Source organism: Populus euphratica, unplaced genomic scaffold, assembly GCF_000495115.2.
Source record: "Populus euphratica unplaced genomic scaffold, PopEup_1.0 scaffold85.1, whole genome shotgun sequence".
In the NCBI taxonomy this organism is placed as follows: Eukaryota; Viridiplantae; Streptophyta; class Magnoliopsida; order Malpighiales; family Salicaceae; genus Populus; species Populus euphratica.
The window spans coordinates 8,439-23,092 of record NW_011499898.1 but is presented as its reverse complement, the minus strand read 5'-3'; the positions used below and the strand labels follow the sequence as shown (position 1 = coordinate 23,092).

The 14,654-nt window shown below is 31.2% G+C and overlaps 1 protein-coding gene across 1 annotated transcript; it reads left to right on the top strand.

Moving 5' to 3' along the window:
• Window positions 1-12,961: 12,961 nt before the first annotated feature.
• Window positions 12,962-14,649, top strand: LOC105132437 (L-3-cyanoalanine synthase 1, mitochondrial-like; the record flags this gene model as incomplete). Its single annotated transcript, XM_011035949.1, has 4 exons — window positions 12,962-13,367; window positions 13,958-14,067; window positions 14,218-14,275; window positions 14,377-14,649. Coding segments are annotated over exons 1-4 (627 nt in total), but the record flags the coding sequence as incomplete, so codon positions are not given.
• Window positions 14,650-14,654: the final 5 nt, after the last annotated feature.

The following is a 14,654-nucleotide window of genomic DNA, read 5'->3' as shown; positions in this document are numbered from 1 at the left end:
TGTTTACACAAGAAATCTGAGATGATTTCCTACAACTTTAATGTTTCAAGTGGCTCCAATTATGACGTTATCAATGACGCGGGCAGACAAGAGAAGATAAGGATTGTCACCAAGTCAAGAGTTGGTCATCTACTCATCAATTAGTCATCAAATCAATAGTTCCTAATTTTGGCCTATAAAAGGAGGCATTTGCCATGCATTTAGGTATCTTGGTTTCCAGATCAAGATCATGCTCTTGCTTTCTCTCTTTGTATTTTTTGTAATGTTTATGCTTTGCTTTCATTAATATCAAGTTTATGCCTTTCATTTCCTTTCCTTTACTTAGTTAACTTTTATCTTATTTATTTTCTTATTTTGTTTATTTATTTTTCTTTCTTTCATTATATCTAGCTAAGTTTATTATGTCAAGGTGAAAAGATTACACTAATGGTGTAAGAATAAGTATAGTGTAAACTTAATATGGATTTTAATGTTTGATACTAACATGTTTTGTATTTGTTATCTTGTTCACTCTTTAATACTTTGCTTGTTAAATGACTAATCTTGATTTATGTTGTATAACACTTGGTACAACAAATGCTTGACACTTTCATAGCCCATACTGTATGGTATAACCGACACCTGAGCTATGAAAGGAACTTGATTTGTTGTTAACATAAGTTATAATCATGAATGCTTGACGAGATTTACAAGTATTAGCATTAATCGAATAAGATGACTAATGTAATCATGTTAACAATCTATAATTTGATTGGAACCTCCTTTATGTGTGGTTTCTAATTGAATAATAAGAGTTTATACTATACTTGTTTGATATATCATTAGTGGAATCTCTAACCTTGATATTTGTTATTATCATTGTTTAATTCTTACATTAATGTTTTATCTCAAAGTTCTCATCTTCTTCTTCTTCTTCTCCTTCTTTAATATTATTATTATTATTATTATTATTATTATTATTATTATTATTATTATTATTATTATTATTGCTACTAATATTATTGTTGTTATTATTGTTATTTATAATTGTTGTTTATAATTTGGACAACTAACCTCCCTGTGGTTCGACCCTGGTCTTGCCGGGTTATTTATTACTTTGACACTCCTGCACTTGGGAGAAGATATCAATCTTTTAGTCGTGTCAGATTACAGAAAGACTTGAAAACATTGTCATTTTTTGGATTCTCAATATCATAGGCGGCCCCAAATAGATACACAAGTTTCACAATAGAAGGACCTCTTCATCTTAATCTTATTTTCTAGGAAATAAATGAAGTCAAGAATTATAAAGCAAAAACCAACATCAAGTTTTTAATAATTTTCAAAAGTTTTACAGAATACATGTGAGTTTTTGAACATGGTGGGCCAACAAAATTCACATTGTAAGATTTTTGCAGTCATTTTTTTTACGAGAAATGACTACCACATTCCTTAGAATGATAAAATTTAATGACACTACTTACCTTATTGTCGGGAATGCATCTTTGAAATATTTGATCAGGACAATAGTTAAATAAGTAAAGGTCATCCTAAAAAAAGTTTTGCACGTCACTCAAAAACTTTTTTTCCCTTCGGTACTCTAGTGAGCTAGCAAAAATCTTAAAGCAAGAAAATTAATAGTTTTAGCAAACCAAGGCATTGAACTAAGAGAAAGTAAGGATTTATTAGGAAAAGTAATCAGTAATTGGTGTGATGTCGGGTGTCGAATCTCTTGTCACTCTTGACAAAAGATTCGTATCAACATTTTCTGTTCCTTATTTCACTACCAGAAATTCGCTAAATAGCAACGGATTCACCGACAGAATATTTATGTCGATAGTCAAAATTACTGATGGCCAATATTCCGTCCATAATTCAGTTGGTAACTATCGACGAAAATTTTCAATCGGTAGTTACCGACTGAATTATGGACAAAAATGTTTTTGTTATAAAAAACGGGTCACTGACGTGGAGGTTTTGGCGGGTTATTTTTTCAGACGGAATCACCGATGGATTAAAAAAGACAGCCTCGTACAACGCCCGTTGTTTATATTACCGATGAATTTATTGACGGATTTGAAATGGCATATTCGTATGGTGACATGTCGATTGTTCTGTCAGAATCATCGATGGTTTCATCAATGGATTGTCCGTCTGTGAAACCATCGGGAAAAGTTAATATATGTACACGCAACTGACCCTCTCCTCCCCTTATTCTTCCCATCTACAAAGAACCAACCCCTCATCCCCCCCAAACAAAAATCTCCCTCATATCAGCACAACAAGTTAAATTTCTTGAAGTTTTGTGGTCACAACATTTGTGTTCTGATTTACCGATGGATTTTATCAATTTTTGTAAGTAATTCTTTCTTTTTAAATCTTAACATTTAATTAAATGTCAATTTTATCATTTTTTTAGTATATGTATTTTGTTAGTAAATATACATGTTTTATTGTTATTTCTCAAACAAACTTGTAGTATATGAATGTATAATTCTATATCTATTATGGTTTGTTTTAGATTTTATAAGATTGTATTTGTTTGTAAATTGGTAAAACTTTATGGAACTACCGAAGTACATGTGTTGTTTTGAAATAATTAATAGCTTACTTGTTGGGTCCGTTTAAAGTTTTGTTAATGGTATTGCAGAGTGGTAATTTCTGTAAATTTATATATTTTAATTTGTATGGACATTGATAAATGATAATGAATATTTAATATTTATGAGAAGTTGTGATTCGTTTGTTGCATAATCTCGAGGTAAAATAATATTTTTGCAAGTTTATTTACCTAACTTAGTTAATTAATACATTATGTCATTATAATTTTATAGAGGTTTGATATAAATCATGGATGATCGTTCATGTAAGTATCGAGATTCACCCCAAAGATTGCAGAGGATGGATTATTGTAACGGGGTTCAAGGTTTTATTAATTTCACAACATCTATTCCTAGAAATTTTACTGGAGGCGATATTAGGTGTCCATGCAGGAAGTGTCAAAATAAAAAATATATGCATCCAGATATTGTAATGATGCATCTTCTACACAAAGGGTTTATGGAGAATTACCAGTATTGGTATGCACATGGAGAAGTATATGTTAGTGAGAGGAGAATGGAAGAAACGGTGGTTGGGTCTACTTCTAATGTTAACAACGAGAATGACAACACTAATCCTTACAGAAACATGGTTATGGATGCAATGAGAATGAATTAAGGTAATGTTAGTCAATGTCCAATCGTAGAAGAAGAACCTAATGTAGATGCAGCTAGGTTTTTTGCTTTGTTGAAAGATTCCGATAAACTATTATAGGATGGCTACACGAACCACAGTAAATTATCGGTCGTAGCACAGATGTTCACCATCAAGTCAGAGCACGGGTTGAGTGAGGCCGGGTATGACAAGATTATTGAATGGGCAAGAAGCATTTTACCTTAAGAGAACAGGCTGAAAGAGAACTTCTATGCTGGAAGTCCATGATGAAACCCCTCGATTTAGGATACCAAAAAATTGACATGTGCCCTAACTTCTGCATGCTATACTACCTTTAAAATGCTGAGATGACCGAGTGCATGACATATGGGCATTCCCGTTACAAACCTAGAACTAGCAAGGAAAAAACTCTAGTGGCATATAAAAAACTTAGATACTTCCTGATCACACTTAGACTGCAGAGGTTATTCATGTCACCAAGGACTGCTGAGCACATGACATGGCAACAAGCACACCATGCGGTTGATGGAGTAATGGTTTATCCTCCTGACGGCGAAGCGTGGAAACGCTTTAACAGTGTTCATCCTCACTTTTCAGCTGAATCAAGGAATGTGCGTCTTGGGTTATGTACAGACGGATTCAACCCTTTTGGGTCATTTGTTGCTCCTTATTCTTGTTGGCCGGTCATACTCACAATTTATAACTTGCCACTGGGAATGTGTATGAGGCTAGAGTTCATGTTTTTATCTATTGTCATACTTGGTCCAAGCAGCCCGAAGCGGAATATAGATGTTTGTCTTTGACCGTTGATTGATGAGTTGGCGTAGTTGTGGTCCTCTGGGGCTCTGACTTATGATATATCGAGAAAACAAAATTTCCTTATAAGAGCAGCTTTAATGTGGACTATCAATGATTTTCCAGCTTATGGAATGCTTTCTGGTTGGAGCATGCATGGGAAACTCGTATGTCCATACTGCATGGAAAACAACAAGGCATTCAAGCTAGCAAATGGAGGTAAAGCTTCTTTTTTTTTTACTATCGCCGTCACTTTTACCACTTAATCACAGGTATAGAAAAAATAGAAAAGATTTCTTTATTAGTAGAGTTGAAAAAGATGTTGCATCCCCGCGTCTTTCTAGTGAAGAATTGCATGATGTTGTCTCAGAGTACGATGACATTGTGTTTGGCCTTCAATCAGGTAAGCAAAAGTTTCCTGGTTTTGGTTTGACCCATAATTGGGTAAAGCGAAGTATCTTTTGAGAGCTTCCTTATTGGAAGACCAATCTGCTCCACCATAACCTTGACATCATGCACATAAAAAACAACATGTTTGAGAACATTTTCAACACCGTCATGGATGTGAAGGAGAAAACAAAGGACAACATCAAGGGTAGATTGGATATAGCTTTATACTGTAACCGTAAAAATATAGAGTTGTTTTATGATGAGTCACGGGTCGCAAAACTAAGAGTAAGCTTCGTGTTAGAAAAAAATGCACAATTGTTAGTCTACAAATGACTTAAAAGTTTGTGTTTTTCGGATAGACATGCATCGAGCATATCATGGTTGGTTAATATAGAGGACTGCTAATTGTATAGAATGAAGAGTCATAACTACCACGTTTTATGCAAACACTCATCCCATTAGCTTTTTGTAATTTGTTACCAAAGGGAATATGGGATGCGCTCACGGAGATCAGTCATTTCTTTAGAGATATATGCTCCAGCAAGTTGAATATTGATCACATTAAGAGGCTTCAAACACATATCGTCGAAACAATATGCAAACTTGAGATGATATTCCCTCCATCATTTTTTGACTCAATGGAGCATCTCCCTATACATCTACCGTTCGAGGTAAAAGCTGGAGGATCGGTCCAATATAGATGGATGTACCCATTCAAACGGTTAGATATTACAGTTGCAATGTAATTCATATATAAATATGTTTTATATGTTTTGCTTAATTGAAAATACTTGATTAAAATTTCAATGCAGGTACTTGTTTAATCTAAAAAAAAGGTTAAGAATAAGGTGCATGTTGAGGCTTCGATATGTGAGGCTTATATTGTTGAGGAGATCTCAACATTTATCTCGTACTATTTCGAACCTCATCTGAGAACGAGAATCAATCGCGTTCCCCAGCATGATGCTGGCGGTGAAGTGCCTTCTAGTGGAAACTTGTCAATATTCTCCAATATTAGACGACCCACACCAAAAAATGTCGTAAAAGGAAGATATTTGTTGGAAATAGAGTTCAAACAAGCACGCAACTATGTTCTATTTAACTGTGATGAGCTGAGACCTTTTATTCAGTAAGTTTATACTAATTAAACTTTGTTAGTAATATACTATTAATTATATATTGTAATATCATACACTCATTATCACTTACAGGCAATATCGAAAATATTTGCTCTCCAATAACTCACAGTTGACCGAATCCTAGATCTTTCAATTACAAGATGAGCAGTTTGCCACGTGGTTCAGAACACATATAAGCATTATCACAAACTCATTCTAACTTGCAAAATTACTGTACGTATGCATGTCATTACGAGATTCTTGTTATTTACTGTTTATTGATGTACATTACATACAAGGTTTATCAAATGGGAAGGAGTGCACCTAAGTCATTGTCTTCACCAAGCCTGAGGCCTGAAAGAAAATGTAAGTGCCACAACGAGTATTTTATCAATGGATATGTTTTCCATACTGAAGAATACAGACAAGGAAGAAATATATACAACAATGGTGTTTGTGTTAGGGGATCCACTAGTAGTGAGTTAGAAGTTGACTACTATATAAAAATAACTTTTCAAAAAACAAACAACCTAATTTTATTTGTCTTCGATTTTTAACAACTCTCTACTTTTCAAATGTTCAATAAAAACATTTACAATTTTATCACCATTACAATAAAAAAAAATGACACTTATATCACTTCAACAATATACTTGAGGTTTTAGCTCCGTGGTCCGCTGCAAGGCTTGCTTTGCAGCCGACCCGAGTTCAATCCTCTATGTATACCTACTTGTCACTCCCGCGGTGCCTTACCTGTTTGCTGGGTTTGTAAGATATTTATCTAAGTCATAGGATTAGTCGTGGTGCGAGCAAACTGACCCGGACATTCACGTTAATAAAAAAAAAAAAAACAATACACTTAATGTCATTCAACATTAAAACACTATTTATTTTTAGTACCTGTCTAATAATAATAATGTAATCCTAGACGATGCATCGGGCTGTGATTTGGATTGGAAATGAAAATATAAAATATGCAAAATATGGATCTAAGGGTAGATTCGTACGTGAGACAAGACACATCTACTGTATCATGGATACATTACGAAAAAGACCCGAGAGTGGCCCATGCTTTTGCAACACATCTCTTTAAAAGATTGACCAATTCTTTGTAATCTTCGTATGAACTTACATATTTTAAGTAGATCATAACTTATTTCTTATGTTTTTGATAGATTTTTAGTGATTAATGCAATGTTTGGAGACATAATTTGTTTGTTGACACCCAAAACCATGTCACGACATGCAATTCTACAAATCGGACAAGAGTAGTTAGTCTGGAGAACAAAAATCTATTCAATGGCGGTGGGTCTTGTGAAAACAGAGCCTTCTATTTTTCTGGGGCTCAGGGGAAGTATTCAGTCTGTATTTTGGGAAGGGAAGCAAAGATATTTGTTGGCAACGGGAAAGGGAAGCAAAATTAAGGCCTTGTTTGGCTCGTTCTTTGAACAAGGACTTGAAAAGGGCCTTGATTTAGCTTCCCTGTACGATTGGCAGCAAATATATCTGGTCGTTTGCCAAAAAAACAGAATGAATACCTCTCCTGAGCCACAAGAAAACAGAATGCTCTGCTTTCACAAGGTCCACCACCATTGTATGGAGTCTGGAAACGTTTCTTCCAGGTAGGACCTGTTAGTGAAAAGGGCGTTTTGCCCTTTTATATATGGATTTTTTTCATATAGGATTCACTAAATAAGTGGCTAACGCTATCTTGCTAGTCATGTTAGATTTTTTTTTTTTGATATAAAACAGAATATTCAGACAATGATAACATGAATTAACATTGATTAATATATGATACAAGATATAATCTCTAGATAACTCTATATAAAAAATTATAAAACTCAACATTCAATAATCTAAAGTTAAATGATAAAATTTAAAAAAAAAATCTATTTAAAAAAATCAAAGAAAAAAATTTAAATCAATTCAGGTTAACTTGATAGTCCTACTATATTCGAAATAAGATCACGATAGAAAAATAAAATTTTTAAAAAATAAAAAAAATCAAAGTTAAATTAATAAAAAAGGATAAAAATATCAAATATATTCAGGTTAACTCTACTAATCTGAACTTAGGATAACCTCGTATAAAAAAGAACTTAGGATAACCTCGTATAAAAAAAAATCACAGAGTTCAAAGGCCAATAATTTAACACCAAAGAATGAAAGTGAAAAAAAAAATCAACATAAAAAATTCAAGAAAAAAACCTAAGCTAACCCGGGTTAACTCAGTCAACTCTCTACCTGGGATAAAAGATCATGATAACCCCCCATGATCAAGAAAACGGAACAAATTACAAAGCTTAAGGCCCAATAACACAATATCAATAATGAAATTTTAAAAAAATCAATTTATACAAAAGATCTAAAAAATACAGAGCTTAAACCAAGTTATGAGACTAGAATTAACTCATAAAGGACATATACAAAAAAAAATAACGAAGCAAAATTCTCAATCATAAAAAATGAAAAAGAATAAGCAAATAACAATCAAAACAACGATTACCAAATTTGATACAAAACTAAATGAAAGAAAAAAATTAGGGACTAAATCAGAAAAAATTAAGAAAATGATAAAAAAAAATTAACAATTAAAAGAATAAGGACTAAAATTGAATAAGATAAAATACTAAGGGACATAAATTGAAAAAAATCAATAAAATGATACAAAAAAATAATAATCAAAATAATAAATATCAAGCTAGATACATAAACTAAATGAAATAAAATATACAAGGATAAAAAAAATTCAAAAGGCATAAAACCAACACAAATAGAAATCAAAACAATATAGAACAAAATTAAGATAAATAAAAACTACAAGACACAATTAAATTTTAAAAAGGTTAGGCATGAATTCCAAAGTCAAAAAAAAAAAAGAAGGGGTAGGAGAAAAAAGCTCATCATCACCAAACCCTTGATAATTAAACTACATGTTTCACCTCATCGACTGTGTTGCCATGTAAAGTTTTGGTAGACATAAATGGTGGCGATTTTTGGTCATTGGACATCCTTACACATGTCTCCTGTAAGGAAATGGCGGCATACATTCTCATGTGCACCTTTTTTTTATATAATATTTATTATTTGTTAAAAAATTAATTTGCCTCTTATTTAGATAAAGAATAAAAAAACAACTATGATAAAAATATGAAAATGCCTAAGATAACATGTTTAGTATTTTTTTTAAAGGTATTTTAGTCTTTTAATTATTTTTAAAAATAGTGAAAAGACCATGGAGCACTTTACAACCATGCATTTTTTTATTACAAGGGTAGAGAAATAACTTCAACGTGTAATAAATATATGAAGTGGTTGATTTACCATCATTCCAATTGAAAATACCAATAAAATCTCATGAGAAGGACTATTTCACCCCTAAATTTGTTATTTCTTGGCTAGTAACACAAAGGAAAGAAACATTATTGCACCATAGCAATCCACAATGTAACGAGTCTTGCTCCATAATCTTTTATTGAGGCTCTCTATATTTTGTTGATGATATTTTTATATAATTTTTAGAATTTGTATTTTTATATACCCTACTGTACTAAAAAATGAGGAAACTTTATGAAATTTTATTATTCACGTGAATAATAAAAATCTTTTTTTATATTTTCTTACCTTTTTTTTCCCTATTACACTTTTTATAGCCAATTTAAATTAAATTAAGGTAGTAATTACGGTAAAGTATGAAAGGAAATGTTACAGGACTGAAAAGTAAAACATGAAGAAAATATTTATAACCGAAAATTCATAATAATTTGTAATTTGGTATAAAATCTCATTTTTTTATTTTTATAGTTTATATATATTAGAAAGACGAGAGAGAAATTTGTTAGAAAAAAAATAGAAGAGAGAGAGTTGTTGAATGACATGATTACAATAACCAAAAAGTTTTATTTCATGACAAAAGTTTGATAGTGATTTTTTTTTTTTCAAAACACGACAGGGCAGGCAAATCAGGCTTGGTTTGGATTTTTAAGATTCGATTAATTTTTATTTTTTGAGTTATTTTGGGGTTGCTAGGTGGTTTAAGATAGTTTTATATTGTTTCTAGTGTGAAAATAGGTAAAAAAAAAATGAATTCTCGATCCAGAAAACCATAACTATGATATTTTGGCCACAACACTGGCAACGAATTTTGGGCATGCTAGTAGGAGCAAGGTTAGTTAAATCATTTTCAGGTATATAAACTGCTTAAATAGAAGTTATGACCCCTTATCTGATAGAAGTAATTCTTTATTGCAAAAAACTCATTTCAGTACTAAAGGTGGGTTGATAACCCACAGTAAAGGGCATTCTAACCAATAAAACGGATATTTCGGATCTTGCTTGATGATAAATAAAAATATGTATTGTTCATTAACTTAGTATGTGCATAATATTTTAGCACTATATAGATGATATAAAACTAGAAAAGAACATTATGGTTAGGGCACATGTCCTATCAACCCTCGTACGTGCAATGCTAGGAATATAGACATACGTAAACACTCTAATAGTAAAAGCATCTCACTATTTTTCCTTTTATGTGTTGAAAAGCCATGAAAAGTTTCTCTAGATCACCACATTTTTTACTATCAAAAAATAAATAAATAGAAATAGAAATACTTTCGGAATATTTTGTCAGTAAATTACAATGAATTTTAATGAAAAAAATATTTTCTTAGTATATAACGAGGGAATTATGGTGGGAAAAAAAATTAAAATAAAACCAAAAATTATGATGATGTGTCATTTATACCAACAAAATTATCAATTGAATTAATTTCACAAGTAAAATCATTGATAAATTATTCACTTCCCCCTTACATTGTTCATCATGTCAATTGCAAAGAGAATCTTCGACAAAACATTTCATTGGTATTTTCTAAAAAGCTTTATAACTGTTTATTTTTCAATTATACTATTAATTATTATTCTTCACATACAAAATTACCGACAAATTAAAAAGTTATCTGTAATATTTGATGATTTTTAAAAATTTTCTAGTAAATTAAGATTTTAAATTAAATATTACAGACGAAATTACCAATAAAATGGTTATAAATATTAATATTTAATTATCCGTTAATAAAACTTTTGGTAAAATACCCTAATAAATAGAATCCTTCGTTTCACAATAGACGAGTCTCTTCTTCTTCTTATTTTTCTTCCCCTTATTAAAAATTATCAACGTCAATTTCTTTCTTTCACTTCTATTCTCTTCTTTCCTCAACTCCTCCTCTCTTTTTTCACTATCAGATATGTCTTCTTTTTCTTTTTCTTTCTCTTCTCAATTTTTTTAATTAACATACCTTATGAATTTATTTATTTTTATTTTCAACTTCATTTACAACTACATTAAGATGAGATTTTTTTTTCATTATATTTTTTTTTATTTTTAAAATTTTATGTTCTTAATAATTGTATGAATGTTATTGTAGGATTATTTTTTTTCCATATGAGATAAATGTTGTTGTTTTATTTTTTGTGTTATTTACTTGTTACAAATTTATTTGAATTGATTTTCTTCTTCTTTTTGTTCCAAGCAATTCAATTTTAAGTGCCGTGAAGTATTGATTTATATTAATATAATTATTTTCTAGTTTTGTTAGATATATTTTTTTAAAAATATATTTTTAGATAATCATTGACAGAATTGCACACAGTATTTTTTGGTCACTTACAATCTTTTCAAGGAAAATATCAACATAATAAAATAATTTTTTTTTTATATTTTTTTATTAGTAAATTTATCAATAATAATATTTTATTATTATCAATAGATAAAAAATTACCCACATACAAAAGATTTTCTTCTAATTCTATAAATAAATTAATTGTTAATAAAATAAAAATACAAATATCAAATTTCCATCATTAAATATAAAAATTCTGGTAGTGTCTCTAGCTTAAAAGACAATGGCACGGGGCATCACTCGGTTCCTTCGTGTTATTGAACGAATGTGGTTTCTCCATGCTTGTCAACAGCGAGAGTAGATCTAACTTATTATGGATCGCTCACCGCTTGGCCACATACACTGAATCAGACAGTCTCCTAAGGTTTGCATTTCCACATTTTTAATGAACTTAAGACCACTACGTATTCTATGGGGCCATGTCTTCAATATAATTGGCACGTTGTCTTTGTAAGAATATTAATGGATAAGACATAACTAACCATGCACGAAACTTCACATGTTTATAATACTAAAAAATTAATAAAAAAAGTTTAATTATTTATAAAATTATTATTATTATATTCTATTTAATAACTAAAGAATTCTTGGGGCATCGAAATAGCAAAAATATCACTAAATAAAAAGATGAAAATATTTCTCGTTACCCTGAGGGAAGCACCTGAATCCTTTGCAGCAATTATAGATAATGTTTTTTTTATTATTATTTATATAGGGTGTTCGGGCCAGCTTGCACGCACCACGACTAATTTTCACGGTCCACTGAATATTTTGCAAATCCAATAAACATATAAAACATCATAAAATGACAAGCATATATGTTAGGATTCAAATTTAGATACAGTGAAAGGAGATAAATTCCTTCCACTGCTATACCAAACGCTAGAATGCATAGATAATGTATTTTTGGTGCACTCGTCGAAGCCTGTTGGCCAGGAGCATCAAGTGCTTGAATTTGCTAGGATTGGACACAAAATTGTCCTTGATAGGAACATGCTCCTGTTCTGTCCTTTGTTAAAACAAAGAATACTTGAAGAGAGAAGGCGAGGGCGAGAAATGAAAAGGGAATGGGAGAAGATTGGAAAAAGAAAGTCCCTTTTCTTTTTCTTTTTTTCTCTTTCAGAAATGATATAAATCTCTCACTCTTTTTGTTATTTTTATTAACAATGGTTTTCTTTCTCTCTGTTTTTCTTGAATAAATTTTGAACCCTTTCAATCTCATAACTACAAAAAGTTTTTAAGATTTTTTTTTATGTGTCTTGTGGGCACAATAATGGCTAAAATTTAGGATTTTCATTTAAAAAAATATTATATAAGAGGGGGAAAATCTTTCATAAACAATTGGTTATATATTTTTGTTTTATTAATATGAATATTTAAATTTGTTTGCTTTTATTTCTTCAACTAATTTTATATATTTTAAAATTAATAATATTTTTTATTAAAATTAAAAAATATCTGTTTATTAACATAAATATCTATATTAGTTTACGTATATTCTAATTAATTTTATAAATATAAAATTAATAACCACATAAATTTTTAACTATTTTAAAATTTATAAAACTCGAATCGATAAAAATAAATTCATATTTGATTTTTTTTATTAATATAAGTATTTAAATTAATTTTTATATATATTAACTAACCTTATAAATTTTAAAATTAATTATATATAAATCTTAAATGATTTTAAAATTTATAAAATTTAATTTAATAATTTAAAAAATAAATAAATAAGAGTTAACCACAACACCAATTTCAAAGTTTACTTGACTCGGTAACGGCGCTTTAAAAAATGGAATTACAAAATGGACCATCTTTTATCTATAAACAAGAGAGGAGAATTCAAAAACCTTATAAAAAAGGGGTCTCCCACCACTCCTAGATCCTCACACGCCACCCTTCATCCTTATCCCTGTCATCCACTGCAACAAGTGGCTGTCACTCTAGCAACCTCCTGGGTGGGTGTTTGTTATTATTAACACCTCCATTAATGGCTGCTATAAGGAGCTTATTGAAGAAAAGTTCATCATCAATCCCAGCATGTAATGAGCTGATGATGTTTAGAAGATTGTTCTTTGCAGAAGCTGCTACTGTTGCCTCTTCTTCTTTTGCTCAAAGACTCAGAGATTTGCCAAAAGATCTTCCTGGGACGAAAATCAAGACACGAGTTTCCCAAGTATGTCCAGCCCCGTTCTTCTCTTTGGATCGTTAATTTAAACCAAGAATACCTTTCATTACTTAATTCTTGTTGCACCAATCCATGATAATTTTCTACTTTGCAACCTACCATTTTGTTTAGCTACAGTGGTATTCCTTTCCTGCTGTTTTATTTTTTATTTCAATGTTTTTCTCCTCAATCCTCTGTCTCTGTGTCTCTGTGTGTGTGTGTGTGATTTTATTTGATATAAAATTGAGTCCATTAAGAATTCTCATATTTAAACAAAAAGAAAGAAATGGAAAATAGTATCGTCTTTCTGCGTCCACTGGATTGGCAGCCGTGCTGTTCCTTTTTTCTTCCTTGCGGCAGTTATGTCGCGCCACGTGCTGTCTGTACCTTTGCTTATTCAGCCTCTGAAACGACGGATCGTCTACATGTTTGACGAAGACTGGTCGTCGAGATAGGTTTCAGACAATTCTCCTTCTCCCAAAGTTGTTCGTTCATAAGGAAAGGAGTGTGGATTTTCAGCATCAAATATTTTGTGATCTTGGATCAAGTTTTTGTCTCCAAATTAATGCTCTTTTTTTTTTCTAATTCAAAATATTCAGCTCATTGGGAAAACTCCACTTGTGTATCTTAACAAAGTGACCGAAGGATGTAGAGCTTATATAGCTGTCAAGCAAGAGATGTTTCAGCCCACTTCTAGCATCAAAGACAGGTATCTCAGAATTCAAACTATTTCAGATGTTATCATTGACCTTAGAGATCAAATAAGAACCATAATGTTTATGTTACAGACCGGCAAACTATTTCAGATGTTATCATTGACCTTAGAGATCAAATAAGAACCATAATGTTTATGTTACAGACCGGCATTGGCAATGGTTGAAGATGCTGAAAAAAAGAACTTGATTGCTCCTGGGAAGGTTAGCTTATAGTCACGCTCTGGAGTTTTTTGATATTATTGGTTCAATCAGATGTTTTGATCTTTTGAATTTCTCCAACTTTTTTATTAATGTTGTATCAGACGACTTTGATAGAGCCGACATCTGGTAATATGGGGATAAGTATGGCATTTATGGCAGCCATGAAAGGATACAAGATGATACTAACCATGCCTTCTTACACTAGCTTGGAGAGAAGGGTGACTATGAGAGCATTTGGAGCTGAGCTAATTTTGACTGACCCCACTAAGGGAATGGGAGGAACAGTTAAGAAGGCATATGAACTTTTGGAATCCACACCAAATGCTTTCATGCTTCAACAGTTCTCAAATCCTGCCAATACTCAGGTGCATAATTTCAC